General features: G+C 40.2%; 1 protein-coding gene across 6 annotated transcripts in view; it reads right to left on the reverse strand.

Moving 5' to 3' along the window:
* The window catches only part of LOC311088070 (uncharacterized protein), a 135,640-nt gene that overhangs the window by 114,696 nt on the left and 5,069 nt on the right, over positions 1 to 15,875 (reverse strand). For 5 of the 6 annotated variants that reach the window (XM_084121724.1, XM_084121723.1, XM_084121727.1 and 2 more), the window contains one exon: positions 6,244 to 7,323. The exons of the other annotated variant lie outside the window; for it this stretch is intronic. In XM_084121724.1, coding sequence (XP_083977850.1) covers positions 7,260 to 7,323 — 64 coding nt within the window. In that variant the 3' untranslated portion in view covers positions 6,244 to 7,259. Of the gene's footprint in view, positions 1 to 6,243; positions 7,324 to 15,875 lie in introns of those variants that run through there. 6 annotated transcript variants of the gene reach the window in all.

Below are 15,875 nucleotides of genomic sequence, written 5' to 3' on the forward strand. Positions count from 1 at the left end.
AATTTACTGATAGCCCCATTAAATAATAATAAGGATAAACAATATTTAAAAAGTATATAATTATCTAACATCTGACTAATTAAAAATGAACCTTAAAACATAATGTGCTAAATGGGGAATATCTATAGGCCTATCTAGCATTAAAAATAAATAAATAATTGTCATGCGTCGTCTCTCAGTTGCTGAATGAGCTCTGTCGCCTCTTACAATTCTAAGTTGTTACAATGTTGCGAGCACGTAGACAGTGACGTTGCCATAGAAGAAATGCAACGTGCCACAGACGTTGCCACAACGTAAATGTGTTTGCTAGGTTGATTTTTATTCATGATATTCTGCTACAACTAAATGTTTTCCAATGTTATCTAAAGTTTTTTTATTGTTTTTACTTTATTGGAATCTAAATTGGGAATCGATAAGCAGAATCGAAATTGGAATTGTTAGAATTCAAACAATGCCCAAATCTAGACATCTAAATAGCGCTAGCCTAGAAATCTAGACGCACCCTAGCGGCAGCAAAATGTATTTTGCAGCCAGGGTAGTCTAGCAACTCTCCATTGACTTTCGAGCTGCAAAAACCTAAATTGGGTCAGGCCAATCACGTCGTGTATAGAGTAGGCGGGGCGGGCTTAACATAATGACGACAGAGTTGCGACGGTACCCTGCAACTTGAAAACAGAGAATGGCGGCTGCTGGAGAACAGTCTTTTGAATCGGCTTTGGCCACGACTCTGGAGGACTTGGAGTTAAACTTTTCTTTGAGAAAAGAGCAAAGAACGGCACTTAAGTCATTCTTAAAAAAGGAAGATGTGTTCGTCGTTTTGCCGGCCAGATACGGCAAAAGTTGAATCTATCAACTAACGTCAGCTCCGCTGTTGGGAAAACGCTCTGGTTGGTTGAAGCGCTGTCCTATTGTGTGCAGAGGGAATTTGAAAGACAGCCGTTTATCCCGCCCCTCGGATTGAGCCGTGTCTATGGTGAGTTTCCAGACCTAACATCTTGATGTAGGTCTGGCTTGCCAGGCTAAATTAGCGCATGTTCACAGAGGAAAACAAGTGAAAAACAGCGCTGGTTGTTCTCAGTGCCGTCTGTTTGTTTTACTGACTGATAAATCATTTCAGCTGATTCAGTGAGCGAGCAGTTGTTAAATTGAATATACAAAGCAAAACAAACTTTTTTCTTAAATATCCACAACACACACTTCAAATTGTTTGTCACTATAGCAACAACAAAGCCTACAGACAAAGTTAATACACTTAAAAGTCCAGTTATGAACAACAAGGATAAAAGAATTGTATCTGTGATTTAGTCGTTTAAAATACATCCTCAATTGTCCACAATCAGCTCCGCTGGACGTGTCGAGCCGTAATGCGTCACAGGCGTGTGCAGTTTAAATAACAGGTAAGCCGTGCAGGACTACTTCTGTCCTCACAGCCAGAGCGTATGCCGCGAATGGTCAAGCTGGATCCACCCATCATACAATGGTGGTCCTTCAAGTCTTCCAGACCAAGATAAAACTGGTCCTGACCCGGTGTCCTTCAATGAGCTGTGCAGCATGACCGACCTCGTCCTGCGCACCACTAAGTCTATGGGCCAAGTGATTGGTCGTGCCATGGCCATATTGGTGGTCCTCGTGTGCCGCCGACAAAACAGCCCTCCTTGACTCCCCTGTCTCTCCTTCTGGTCTGTTCGGTTCTGCAGTGAACAGCTTTGCTGAGCTCTTTACAGCGGCCCAGAAGTCGTCACAGGCGATGCGCCACTTCCTGCCAAAGTGGGCCAGTTCTTCTGCTGCTTCTAGTCCCCCTATGTCGTTGTTGACTCATGGTGCGTTCACACCGGACGCGAATAGCGCGTCAGGTGCGAGTGATTTCAATGTTAAAGGAACACTCCACCGTTTTTTGAAATAGGGCTTATTCACCTTCTTTCCTACATTTAGATAGGTGGGCAAATGCATTTTTGTCTCAGTGGATGCATTGTTTTAGTTTGACAGGGTTGGCGCTAGCTTAGCTTAGCATAATGAATGGAATCCTTTGTTGCCAGCTAGCATGTCCTGAGTAAAAGTGATATAAAAAAATAAAAAACACCTAATTACTTCTTGTGGCCTGCGTATCTGCCTAGGAAATCGCCAAGTGTTAATCTGCATCGCTATTTGTACTTGTTGTGAATACGCAGGCCACAAGAAGTAATTAGGTGGGGGTTTTTTTATATCACTTTTACTCAGGACATGCTAGCTGGCAACAAAGGATTCCATTCATTGTGCTAAGCTAAGCTAGCGCCGACCCTGTCAAACTAAAACAATGCATGCACTGAGACAAAAATGCATTTGCCCACTTATCTAAATGTAGGAAAGAAGGTGAATAAGCCCTATTTCAAAAAACGGTGGAGTGTTCCTTTAAGTCAATGCAAAGACGCGCTATGTGCGTAAAATATTCCTGCGGCGCGTCTGGCGCGTTAAGCGCAAATGATTTTATTAGTGCTTTTTGTGCATTCACGCGTTTGACGCAAATTCGTGTCTGCCGCCCGAGTTGAAAAATCTGAACTTCTGAGTCAATTCGCGCCGCGTTAACCAATCTGGGGCCTGCTTGCTGCTGTCACGTGGTGAAGTGACAGTTTGTTATTTTATGTTTGGCCTCAATAAATTATTTTGCAATGACTAAAATGCACAACAAAGCAAATCTTTCACATAAAAACTCAAACTCAAAAAAAAAAAAAATTCAATATATGAGAGATACTCATTTTGTATTGAATGCTATTTATTCCATATCTATTCTAGATTATATGAAACTTTATTAATCTAATGTAAAGACAACAAACACAATTTAGTGTATAAAAACTTTTTTTTTAAAAATCACAGGACAGGTTTCACTTTTGGAGGCTGGCTCCATTTATTATCAAAACAAAAATAAATGACAGATTAGGTGGGTGCGGGCGAAGGTGAACCTCACGCCGGGCTGTAGAGCGTGGGCTCGTCAGGCAGCGACCACTCGAGGCCGAGGCCTTATCGGGCCTATACTGTCCTCGTCAGCGTCCTCACCGTTAGGTCCACCAAACCTAGCTCCTGGAGCAAATTGTGAAACTCCTGAAACCCTCCGGAGGGTCTGGTGGACCCGAGTACAGCGACGATGTCCCCTACGCAGCTGTTTCTGCTCTCCAGAGCATATACGAGCGGTGACTCTCTCGATTAATGCTAATGCTAATGCTCGATAAACATCTAAAAAAGATGGCCGCCAACGGGTTTCGAAACTTTCGCCTCTGACGCGCATAAATTTCGCTTCAAACTTTTGTTTTTACGACTTCACTTTTTCAATTTCACTCTTGACGCGCAAATTAACACAAAGTGGTCAAGCGTATAACTAGACGCGGCAGGCGCGAATTTGAAGGCAGAACACAAGGTGAAGCAGTGCTTCCATCCAGCTGAGCACTTCCTTTTTCCCTGGTGCCAGGGAACTCTCTGAGTTTGTTCCAGCATTATTAAAAATGGCTGCGGTGACCCCGATTCTTAAAAAAAACAGGCCTTGACCATCTAAACATGGACAATTACAGGCCCATATCTAATTTAACATTCTTAAGCAAAATCCTTAAAAAGGTTGTGGCTTTGAAATTGTGATCACATCTACATGTTAATGGTCTTGATGCTTCTCAATTTAAGCGCTGCATTTGACACAGTCTCCCATGAAATACTGACCTCGCAGCTTTCTGATATCGCCATCACTGGTTCAGCTCTTTCCTGGCTCATTTCTTACATCAGCGACAGAAAGTACTAGATCACCATACAAGGGTAAAGTTCTACCACTGCTCCGCTTACACAGGGTGTTCCTCAAGGTTCAGTTCTTGGCCCACTATTGTTTTTCATCTATATCCACTTGGTGACATCATACGCAGCATGGCCTTCAATTTCATTGCTATGCTGATGACATCTTACCACCAGCTCCGATAGGCCATCCCTGCCTGACTCACTCACTGCATGTATAAGGGACATCAAGCATGGGATGTATGAATTTCCTCAAATTAAATAATTAAAAAACTGAGATATTGGTGATTGGCTCTACTGCCTCAGCCAAAAGGATGGACCTATCCTTTGATATTGATGGAGTTCATGTTAAGCCTTCGTCATCTATTCGTAACCTTGGTGTCTTAATCGACTCAACTCTATCTTTTAGCTCTCATATTTCTTCTCTTGTTAAAAATTATTTTTTCCATCTTCGTGATATTGCACTAATTCTTGGTCTGCCCAAAAAACTTATTGCAAGATTACAGTATGTTCAAAACTCAGCAGCAAGAGTTATCCCCTCCAACAGGCATTCTGCTTACATTACTCCTCTGCTACACTCACCTAAAGGATTATTAGGAACACCATACTAATACTGTGTTTGACACCCTTTCGCCTTCAGAACTGCCTTAATTCTATTTGGCATTGATTCAACAAGGTGCTGAAAGCATTCTTTAGAAATGTTGGCCCATATTGATAGGATAGCATCTTGCAGTTGATGGAGATTTGTGGGATGCACATCCAGGGCACGAAGCTCCCGTTCCACCACATCCCAAAGATGCTCTATTGGGTTGAGATCTGGTGACTGTGGGGGCCATTTTAGTACAATGAACTCATTGTCATGTTCAAGAAACCAATTTGAAATGATTCGAGCTTTGTGACATGGTGCATTATCTTGCTGGAAGTAGCAATCAGAGGATGGATACATGGTGGTCATAAAGGGATGGACATGGTCAGAAACAATGCTCAGGTAGGCCGTGGCATTTAAACGATGCCCAATTGGCACTAAGGGGCCTAAAGTGTGCCAAGAAAACATCCCCCACACCATTACACCACCACCAGCCTGCACAGTGGTAACCCTAACCCAGTGGTAACAAGGCATGATGGATCCATGTTCTCATTCTGTTTACGCCAAATTCTGACTCTACCATCTGAATGTCTCAACAGAAATCGAGACTCATCAGACCAGGCAACATTTTTCCAGTCTTTAACTGTCCAATTTTGGTGAGCTCGTGCAAATTGTAGCCTCTTTTTCCTATTTGTAGTGGAGATGAGTGGTACCCGGTGGGGTCTTCTGCTGCCCATCCGCCTCAAGGTTGTGCGTGTTGTGGCTTCACAAATGCTTTGCTGCATACCTCGGTTGTAACGAGTGGTTATTTTAGTCAAAGTTGCTCTTCTATCAGCTTGAATCAATCGGCCCATTCTCCTCTGACCTCTAGCATCAGCAAGGCATTTTCGCCCACAGGACTGCCGCATACTGGATGTTTTTCCCTTTTCACACCATTCTTTGTAAACCCTAGAAATGGTTGTGCGTGAAAATCCCAGTAACTGAGCAGATTGTGAAATACTCAGACCAGCCCGTCTGGCACCAACAACCATGCCACACTCAAAATTGCTTAAATCACCTTTCTTTCCCATTCTGACATTCAGTTTGGAGTTCAGGAGATTGTCTTGACCAGGACCACACCCCTAAATGCATTGAAGCAACTGCCATGTGATTGGTTGATTAGATCATTGCATTAATGAGAAATTGAACAGGTGTTCCTAATAATCCTTTAGGTGAGTGTATATGACCTTCACTGGCTACCCGTGGCATCACGTATCCACTTTAAGGTACTACTTCTAACGTTTAAGGTATTAAATGGTCTTGCACCTCCATATCTGTCTGATCTACTGTACTCTTACCGCCCTGCCCGGTCCCTTAGATCAGCTGAACTTGGTTTATTGTCCATCCCTTGTTTCCGGTTGGCTACTGTGGGTGGAAGTTCATTTAAGAGTTAATGTTCCTAAATTATGTAATTCACTCCCCCTTACACTTCATAATATCTCATCTGTGGCTACATTCAAGACTCAGCTAAAAACATATCTATTTAACATATTTTGGATAATGTGACTATATGTGTTCTTATGTGATTGTAATGTCTGTGTGGGTGTGTAAATGTATTGTAATGTACAAATGTAAAGCGACCTCGAGCTACAGAAAGGTGCTATATAAATAAAACAACTTCTCAAGATTTGAGCAAACATTCTGTTTGTTATCTCTTTGCTCTCTGGACGCATTTTGCAAAGGGCAAATCCTATCTGGAAGTAGTTCCCGTCACGCAATTAGCAGTGAGTCAGGATCAGAGGTGAGGCACTTGCAGCTCTAACAAACTTCCAGATGTCACCAGATGAGCCCCAACAGTGGCCATATTCAAGTCCAGATTGAAGACATTACCAATGCATTCTCTCACTAAAAATGAAGCAAAGAATGCTGTGTTCTTATTTCATTCAGTTTCTGTAATTTTATGTATAATCATTCAGTTACATTGTGGCATTTCACAGCAAGAAAGCATTTTTAACACGTGAACTGCTTTGTTCCTGTGCAAGTACTTGTGTGAGCCTTAAGATTTCCTTTTTGTGAAAAACTCTTGCCACACAGTTTACAGATGAAACGTTTCTCTCCAGTGTGAAGTCTCATGTGAGTGTTGAGGCTACTTTTATGACTGAAACTCTTTCCACAGTGATGACATATAAAACTGTTCTCTCCTGAGTGAAGTCTCATGTGGCAATCAAGGGTTACTTTACGTGTGAAACTCTTTCCACATTGATCATGTTTGAACGTTTTTTTTTCCCAATAAGCGGTTTCTCTCCATTGTGAATGATAATGTGATACCTAAGATTTACAACTGTTGTACAGCTTTTCTCCAGTGTGAATTCTCATGTGGGAATTAAGGGTGTTTTTATATGTAAAACTCTGTCCACAATGAGAGCAAGTATAAGGCTTTTCTCCAGTGTGAATTCTCATGTGGGAATTAATGTTTTGTTTATGTGCAAAACTCTGTCCACACTGTTGGCATGTGAAAGGCCTTTCTCCAGTGTGAATTCTCATGTGGGCTTTAAGGTTTTGTTTTTGAGTAAAACTCTTTCCACACTGTTTACAGGTGAAACGGCTGTCTCCAGTGTGAATTCTGATGTGGACATTAAGGTTTTGTTTTTGAGTGAAACTCTTTCCACACTGTTGGCAGGTAAAACGGCTGTCTCCAGTGTGAATTGTCATGTGGACTTTAAGGCTTTGTATTTGAGTAAAACTCTTTCCACACTGTAGGCATGTGAAAGGCTTCTCTCCAGTGTGAACTCTCATGTGGACTTCCAGGTTTCGTTTTTCACTGTATTTTTTTCCACATTGATGGCAAGTGAAATAAGTCTTCGGTTTGGTCTTTTGAGCTCTTTTTTGTGAGCAAGTCTTTTCCATCTTTGTGGATTTCTCTCCAGTCATGAAATCACAATGTTTCTCATACTGATCTTTCTCTTCCATTCCATTCAGTTCTTGACTCTTCTCTTTCAGTGGCATCAAATCTAAAGCAAAAAAAGACAAATACAAGTTAACACGAGTTTAATGGCACAAAACAGCAAACATAAAAACCAACTCAAGGCATCAAAGCCTACTGAAATCAGTCTACTGAAAGAGTTGTCTGCAATCTTTCAGGACTTTAAAGCAATTTTTCCAGCACCAATTTTTAGTTTTCAAGGACACCATAAAATACATGTTACTATACTATACATAAAAAAGGGAAAAAAGTCGGCACACCATGGCTCCAAAAATGTGAAAAATTTAATAATAGACTCACACACAGGTGGTAACGTTTCGTGCTCAAACACTCCAGATTCAACTTATTAGTAGAGACTTCTCAAGTGGGTGTACTATATCGACGAGGACTGGAAATGTAAATGTGTTTACGATAATGCATGAACATTGTGGCAGCAAACTCTCCTGGATGGGTGCAATGGGACTCAGTAGCCAGTTTTGCGCATACACTGCAGCTGGTGGTTAATGATAGTTTTAATGTGTTTGTTCACCGTGTTATCATTACAGCTGGGCGGCTTGTCAGGCACTTTAACCACAGCACCTCTACATACAAGGTACTGGAGGCAAAACAAGAACAAATGAAACTTCTGAAACAGCAGTTCATTCAATCGTGCAAACGCTTAGTCTGGCAGCGCCGCCACTAGCTTAGCTTAGCATAATGAATGGAATCCTTTGTTGCCAGATAGCATGTCATGAGTAAAAGTGATCCAAAAAAAAATCAAATAAAAATTACTTCTTGTGGCCTGCGTATTCACAACGAGTACAAATAGCAATGCAGATTAAGACTAGGCGATTTCCTAGGCAGATATTGACTTGGGACTATATTGGGGTGAAGCACAGGCATGCACTGCTACTTGGGCGCAGAGATATCACGCAACACCTGAAATCCCCTAACTTCCGTCAACATACCGGCGTGACCTGCACTGAGCATCTTCGCTTTTGGATTAAGTTGAGTTTGAGAAGTTACAGCTACAGTTACATCTCTGCACCCAAGTAGCAGTGCTTCGCCTGTGCCTGACCCCAATATAGTCCCAAGTCAATATCTGCCTAGGAAATCCCAATTCTATGTCCTACCCCTTCCCCTTCCCCTACATCTTACCCCTAGCCCTTGTCCCTCGAAACGGTGAAAACATACCCCTATGAAATGAGACAACACTTGGTTACGGTTACGTCATCATACATCGTCACTAGCTGGCTGCTACATCACCAGAGGCGACAAGTGTTGATCACAAACTTCCAAGATGCCGTCTGCAAGTGTGTGTATGTCGATTGCGTGGGTTTTAGAGATATTTTTGCGATTGTCTGCAACAAATCGCAGAAATCAAGGAAGAAGAAGAGGAATACGACACCTATGAACGCTGGTGGATCAGCTTATGGTATGTATGGATTGGTTGCAAACAACGTTATGTTGTATTTAACGTTAGAAAAATAGAAAGTTTCAGAGTTTTCTGAAATAGGAAGCTTTTGTAACATTATAAATGTCTATACTGTCACTTTTGATCAATTGAATGCATCCTTGCTGAATAAAAGTAGGCTATTACTTTTCTTAATTTCTTTCCAAAAAAAAAAAAAAAAATTCTTACTGACCCCAAACTTTTCAACAGTAGTGTATAATGTTACAAACGCTTTCTATTTCAGATAAATGTTGTTCTTTTGAACAATGGTTTGTGTGTGACGTGACATTTTTTTCCAAATCAGCCCATTAATGGTGTGAAGTGGTTTTCTTTTCCAGACTGGTGCTCCAACGAGATACTGTGCCATAAACCCCAACATGCCTATACTGCACATGAGGTTCAATGCTCTCAACATCGAAGAAGAACTCAGCAGAACAGCGATGCACAGCTTACAGAGGCTTTTGCAAAGGGAGCAGGACCATCGCTGGGGTAATGAGCTTGACGTACTTATATACACCTATTGGCTGGCACATGGACTCTCTTATCGGGTGGTGTCTTTAATGTACCAAAGGCTACAGTTCACCGCATCATCCCCAGAGTGGCCCAGAACATATGGGACAATCTGAGGAGAGCAATCTGCTTCCCTCTAACAGTGGACCTGCCTGCAGTTGGTCAGGGATTCGTCAACGTTTCAGGAACCGCTGCAATCCACAATGTGGTTGGAGAAATCAATGGCAGCCACATACGGATAAAACCCCCACAGCGTCACAGATTAGACTATTTGAATTATAAAGGCTTTTACTCAGTCAACATGCAGGCAATATGTGACTCGACAATTGGCAGGTTTCTGGACATTTATGTGGGGTACCCAGGGTCTGTCCATGACACACGAGTAATGAAGAACAGCAGTTTTTATACAGCAAGACGGTATCCTCCAACGGGCTACATCCTTCTGGGTGATGGTGGGTGTCCCTGTTTGGAAACTCCGATTTGCCTCATCACCCCATTCAAGGAGCCAGTGCATGGAAAAGTACAGCAGCAATTTAACTACAAGCAGTCAAGGGGGCACAGCATAATAGAAAGGGATTTTAATTTTTTTTTCGATGATCGATTAATTGTCGATAATCCTTTTAATCGATAAACCTTATCGATGATCAATTAAGCATGGTCATTATTAACGTGCATAGTTTGAGACGTGCGTACAGCAGATGAAAGGGGGAAAATGAAGTGAGCACGCAAGAGTTTTGTTTGGGATCATTTTATTTAAAATGGTGATAATGTTAACTGCAAACATTGTGATTGTGTTTTAAATATAATACGACAACTAGTACCATGATATATCACTTGAAGAAAGCATGCATCCAGTGGTCTCCGGGACAGGAGGATTTGAACAATCGACACAGCCTACAATTACTTCTGTTTTAGCCGGGAAAAAAGTTGGAACTCAAAAGGCAGAAGCAATTACCGGACGAATCTGTGAAATGATTTCAAATGACTTGTTGCCCGTAAGCGTCGTCGAAGGTGGTGGATTTCAAAAGTTAATCAACTTCATTCAGCCTGAGTACAATATACCATCAAGAGCCACAAAAAAACAGCCAGTTAGAAGATCGTTATGAAAATAAAAAAGAAGAGCTAAAAATGGTGCCGAGTTCAGTTGAAAAGATCGCCCTCACAACTGACTGCTGGACCGCACTAACAAGGGAAAGCTACTTAACCATTACATGTCATTACATAGACCCTGAATGGCAAATGAAGTGCGCGGTCCTGCTTACAGAGAGCTTGTCTGATAAGCACACCTCTGACACACTTGCAGAAAAGTTAAACAAGGCCGTAGCTTCATAGGACATCGCGGGAAGAATAATTGCATGCGTTCACAACAACGCAAGAAATATAGTGGCAGCAAACGATCAAACTCGTGTAAGCTGGGATTCCGTGCCGTGCTTTGCTCACACATTACAACTCGCCATAAACGATGGCTTCAACATATACTTAAACAGGGTCATCGCATCTGCTGGAAGACTTGTTTCGCACTTCAATCATAGTAGCTACCAAAGCACTTCCTGACAAACAGGCACAGATGAAAATTCCACCGCATTGCCTGATACAGTCCTGCAAGACACGGTGGAATTCGGTCAGTGACATGTTTGCCCGGCTCGTGGAACAAAGGTGGGCAGCGACGGCCGTACTGTCTGACCGCACTGTCACAAAGTTAGCGGACGTCAGATTTCTTGAGCTCAAAGATGAGTACTGGCAGCTGATGGAGGACGTGGCACCTGTGCTGGCTGCATTAAAATGTGCCACGACTGTAATGTCTACCGAATTTGATGGGTCCATCTCAAATATCTATTCTGTCACTTACGGCCTCTTACGGTCACATCTTAAAAAAAACGAAGAGGACAGTGCTCAGGTTTCTGAGTCCAAAGCAAAAGTGCATGACTCATTGGCGCAATGAATGCAGGTAAGAGACGTATTGAGAAATACAAAATAATTTAATTGTGGATGTGCCACCTAATCGTTTACATTTATAACTTTAGGTTCACTCCCATCCAAACCATCCATGATAGTGATGATGCTGGATGCAAGGCGCAAGCATCTAGGCTTTCTAAAGACATCAGAGAGGCCGCCTGCCAACGCAAAGCTGTACAAAATGGCCTCCGCGGTGGTTCTGACTGGGACCAATACAGAAAATGCAAATAGTGGGGTTACTCGAGATGCACAGCAGGCCCAAGCTAATTGTGATGACGGGAAAAAAGCCCTTCGAATGCTTCTTGGAAGTAATTACAATGAACGATGCATCAACGATACAGAAAGCGAGGTAAACAATTTTCTCAGAGAACTGCCTCCGTCGCTTGGCACAAGTCCACTAGAATGGTGGAAAGCGAATGCCACCAGGTTTCCCAGATTGTCTCGGCTGGCAAAAGGGTATTTATGCATACCAGGAACATCCGTCCCATCAGACTAACCCTGGAGCATGTTAACATGCTGATCTTTTTAAACAAAAACCAATGATGTGCACCTGCTGTATCCTGAACTTCGTGTAGATGAAGTTATTGCGATATATGAAAATAAACATGCATATTAACGTTGTATATTTCATAATATAGGCATAAAATAACTTAAATGTGTTCTTTTAAATAGTTAAAGCTAAAAGTGTTGCACATTTAACGTGCTAACATTTAGAAACTGAAGAAAAGGCTATGAAATCTAAGCTTTAATTATTGCAAAGTTCATGCAACAAACTTTTGTTTTATGGCTATATTTTATGCGAAAGTGTTGCTGAGTTGCAGAAATGTGGCCATAGGAATTTTAAATGAAGTCAAAATAGATGTCGCACGTTGAATGCATCAAATGTGTTTGAGAAATAAAAACTCCAACTTTATGTTGAAAAGTTGATGCAATAACATGATTGATTGTTTTTAAATACTGTTTTAAAACGAAAATGTTGAAAAGTTCACACAATAAATGTGATGGAATGGGGAAATTAAGAATATTTTAATGCATAAAATGTGTTAAATGATTTGTTAGCTTTAAAGTGTAAATTGGCATAAATGTATTGTAACTTTGTTTTACAAGTAAGAAACTGTTGAATGTGTTTTGGGAAAATGATATTAAAATAAAGTTTTATTTGAAAAAGAAACTGGTTTACCATTCATTTAACATTATAGAGGACAATTAAATTGAGTCCAAAAAATATATATAAGAACTACTCTTCTTCAGATCGTTATTAACCGAAATGGATTAGCATATCATCTAACACAACTGGTACATTTAGCTAATGAACGTAATATATAAATATTAAAATTATCCTTGTGAAGTAGGCTACGTAAATCTCAACTTCAAGACCGCTGTGGGCCAAAAACTCTAAATGCCATAGGTCTTCTTAGCACGTAGGCCTAATGGACATTTACAAGTAAACGTGGCCTTTTTCACATTCTCCAGACTTTCCCCAAGCACAATATTAAGGAAATGTCCTAAGCACATTTGGGAAGAAAACAACACACTTACATTAACAAAAACTATTTGCTGACATTGACGCACGCATCCACGGGTTGACAGAGCACATCTGCGACGGCGTAATATTAATCGCAATATTTGATTACTAAATAATTATATTAAATGATCAATCATCGATACATATTATAATTTAGCCGTTTATTTACATCAAACCTTTCCTCTGGGTGAGGATGCTTGCGTTTTTTGAATGCCATTACACATTCTGTCATGCCGGTGACTATATGACACAGCAGACGCGTCTTGCAGCCTATTGTAGTTAACGATTAATCGATTAATTGATCGATTAGCATGTAGCATCCCTAGCATGTATACATTTTTATGTTCACTTTGGTGGTGGTGGTGGATATGAATGCAGATGGTCTTATCTGTGTACTACTTGGGTCTGTTTGCAATAAATATTTTTATACACACTGCATGGCGTTTTGTATATCTGTTTCAGTTATCACTGATTTGAATGTCATTGATGTTCAGAAACACTTTCTTTGTTCACACAATAATTTTTTTTTTTGCCCAATAAAGTAAACATAACGGGCAAAAACATTCTATACAAATATATTATATTACATAACCATTATCAACTATTAGAACCATAACTTAAATGTCACACACATATAAAAAAATAAAAGTTCACCAGGCAAAGTTCGCCCGACGCAGTTTTCATTTTCACGTCCTGCGCCACGTTGTTTAAATAGCGAATGCATTTGTGGTCATCTGTGCGCCCATCGACTGCTGGTCTGAGAAGCTGAAGAGCGAAATGAACACTGGGAAACTGAAGCGCTTTATTAACAGGTTTATAAACTCATTAAACGCATCTTATGAGATTAATCAGATATTTATAACACATAAACATAATATTACAACTTATATCTGCACAAAATTATGTAAATGCACAAGTGAACTTGAACTAAGTTACGTGCTGGTCAGAATGTGTAACTCCTGTTGTGGATGCGCTCTTCTCGTAAAAGTGAGCTAAAACAGAGCGGTACGCAATCATTTCCATTTCTACTGTCAAAAGTTGTGAATGGTACCAAAATGCCATACGGTACTAAAGGGTGGAGCTAGACTCACTGCAGGACGTTGATTGGTTGACAGAGAATCGTCACTTGCGCGTGACACAAGGAAAATGACAACATAAGAAGCGCCATTTTTTAATATACAGTTGAAATATAACACTACTGTTACTGTGTCACGAAATGTAGTTTTAAGAGTTTTTCAGGCGAGAATGTAGTTGTTTAAAGCTCAAATCTGTTGTTTAAATTCATAAAGATTTATGAAAATGAGAGAATTGTGAGATCCAGGCGATCACCGGGCGCTCATGTACCCCGCCTGGAACATCGTCGTGTGTATATCTAACGGGCGATCTTTGGTCTCGTGAATCTATAATTTGCTCCCTGGCCAAACTGAGGGCTAAGTGAAGTTTCATAACTTTATATTTACGCTATTTAACTTTACCGTTGTAACGTTAGACTAGAGCGCTGACTTTGTATGTTTGACCGACTGTTTTCTTTATTTTTTATTGTATAGCTTCTTGTACCTTTTACATATACTTTTATAATGGCTATTATTGATAAAACTGAAATTTAACAAAAAGAGACTGGGTTGAGTTTTGTCATTTTTAATTTTATTACAGTGAAGATGATCAGAGTACATATGCACATATTGCCTGAACCATGTTAATACGTTTAATATTTTTAAAATTTAAACGAAAAGAGGCAGGGTTGTGTTTTATATTTCATTTTGTTATAAATAGGCTAACGTTACACATTAGAGCCCGACCGATATATCGGCGGGCCGATATTATCGGCCGATATTAGGCATTTTCCTAACTATCGGTATCGGCATTTATAATGGCCGATAAATTAATATTTAAAAAAATGCAGCGTGCAGTGATTTATGTAAGGATGGCGCTGCCAATAAAGCACCTAAAAGCTGTCACAAAGAACAGGCAAAAGTGGCAAAAAAATAACGGCCGCGTCCGGTGTAGACACAGTGTTAAAGCTCATTCTGCTACGTTACAACATCAAGCAATATTCCAATAATTTATGTAATTATAACACTTTATATAGGGCCATTTTGCATTAAGAGTAGCCAGATGGACACGCGAGACGAGACACATTCAGAATTAATACACTTTTAGTAAACTACAGAACAGCGCGAGCGGGAAGCGGCGCACCTCACAGGCAGAGAACGCGTCCGAGAATGGACACTGCATTAGTGATATAAAACGCACACACACAGGTCTGTTAAATTAAGCAATACTTTTAAGGTAGTCTAATATTTTTCTGACTAACAAAATTACTGACACAGTAAAGGGTAGATTTAAATAAAGAAAAACGAAATTTAAATAAAGAAAACGAAATTTAAATAAAGAAAAACGAAATTTAAATAAAGAAAAACGAAATTTAAATAAAGAAATTAAACGAAATTTAAATAAAGAAAAACGAAATTTAAATAAAGAAAAACGAAATTAAGTTAAATTAAAAAACGAGATTAATTTAGATTGATAATAACGGGTAAAAAGGCTAATACATTTTGTTTCTATTATTCTATTTTCCACAATGTCAAAGCAGCACAGCTTAACCCAAAACACAAGCTCAGACATGCACTTCGTCCATACAAACTCCGCTGTTCTGCGCTCTAGCCAGAGAACACTCCGGCAGGCAGTGTGCAAACTCCAACCTGTTCACATGGGAGCCGAAATAAAAACGGCCATGCCACGCAGTCAGTGTGTCGCCGGCCTTGTTCAAGCGCAAATGAGAACCGTTTCGCGGGGGATCCCAGATGTGAAAAAAAAAAACGAATGTCAAATTTTCAAATCGAATACCAACCCACCGAACGAATATTCGAATATTCGGGTCCTAGTTTCACGTTTAGTACATTTTGCTTACTACTTATTTAAAATAGTATAAAACTACTGTACATATGTAATTATAAACGTTTTCATTATGATATTATTAATTTTACTTTACTAAAAAGATCTGAGTTCTTCCTCCACTGGTAGATATTAGAGAAATTAAGATTAAAAATAGAAGATAAGGTTTTGTCAGTGACACTTTTGATATATTTATTGATACAAGTTATGTTTTAAATAACGTGAGTAAATTAAAAGACAAAGTCGTTAGTGAAGATTATGC

Source organism: Abramis brama (genome assembly GCF_963993115.1).
Source record: "Abramis brama genome assembly, chromosome: 8".
Classification (NCBI taxonomy): domain Eukaryota; kingdom Metazoa; phylum Chordata; class Actinopteri; order Cypriniformes; family Leuciscidae; genus Abramis; species Abramis brama.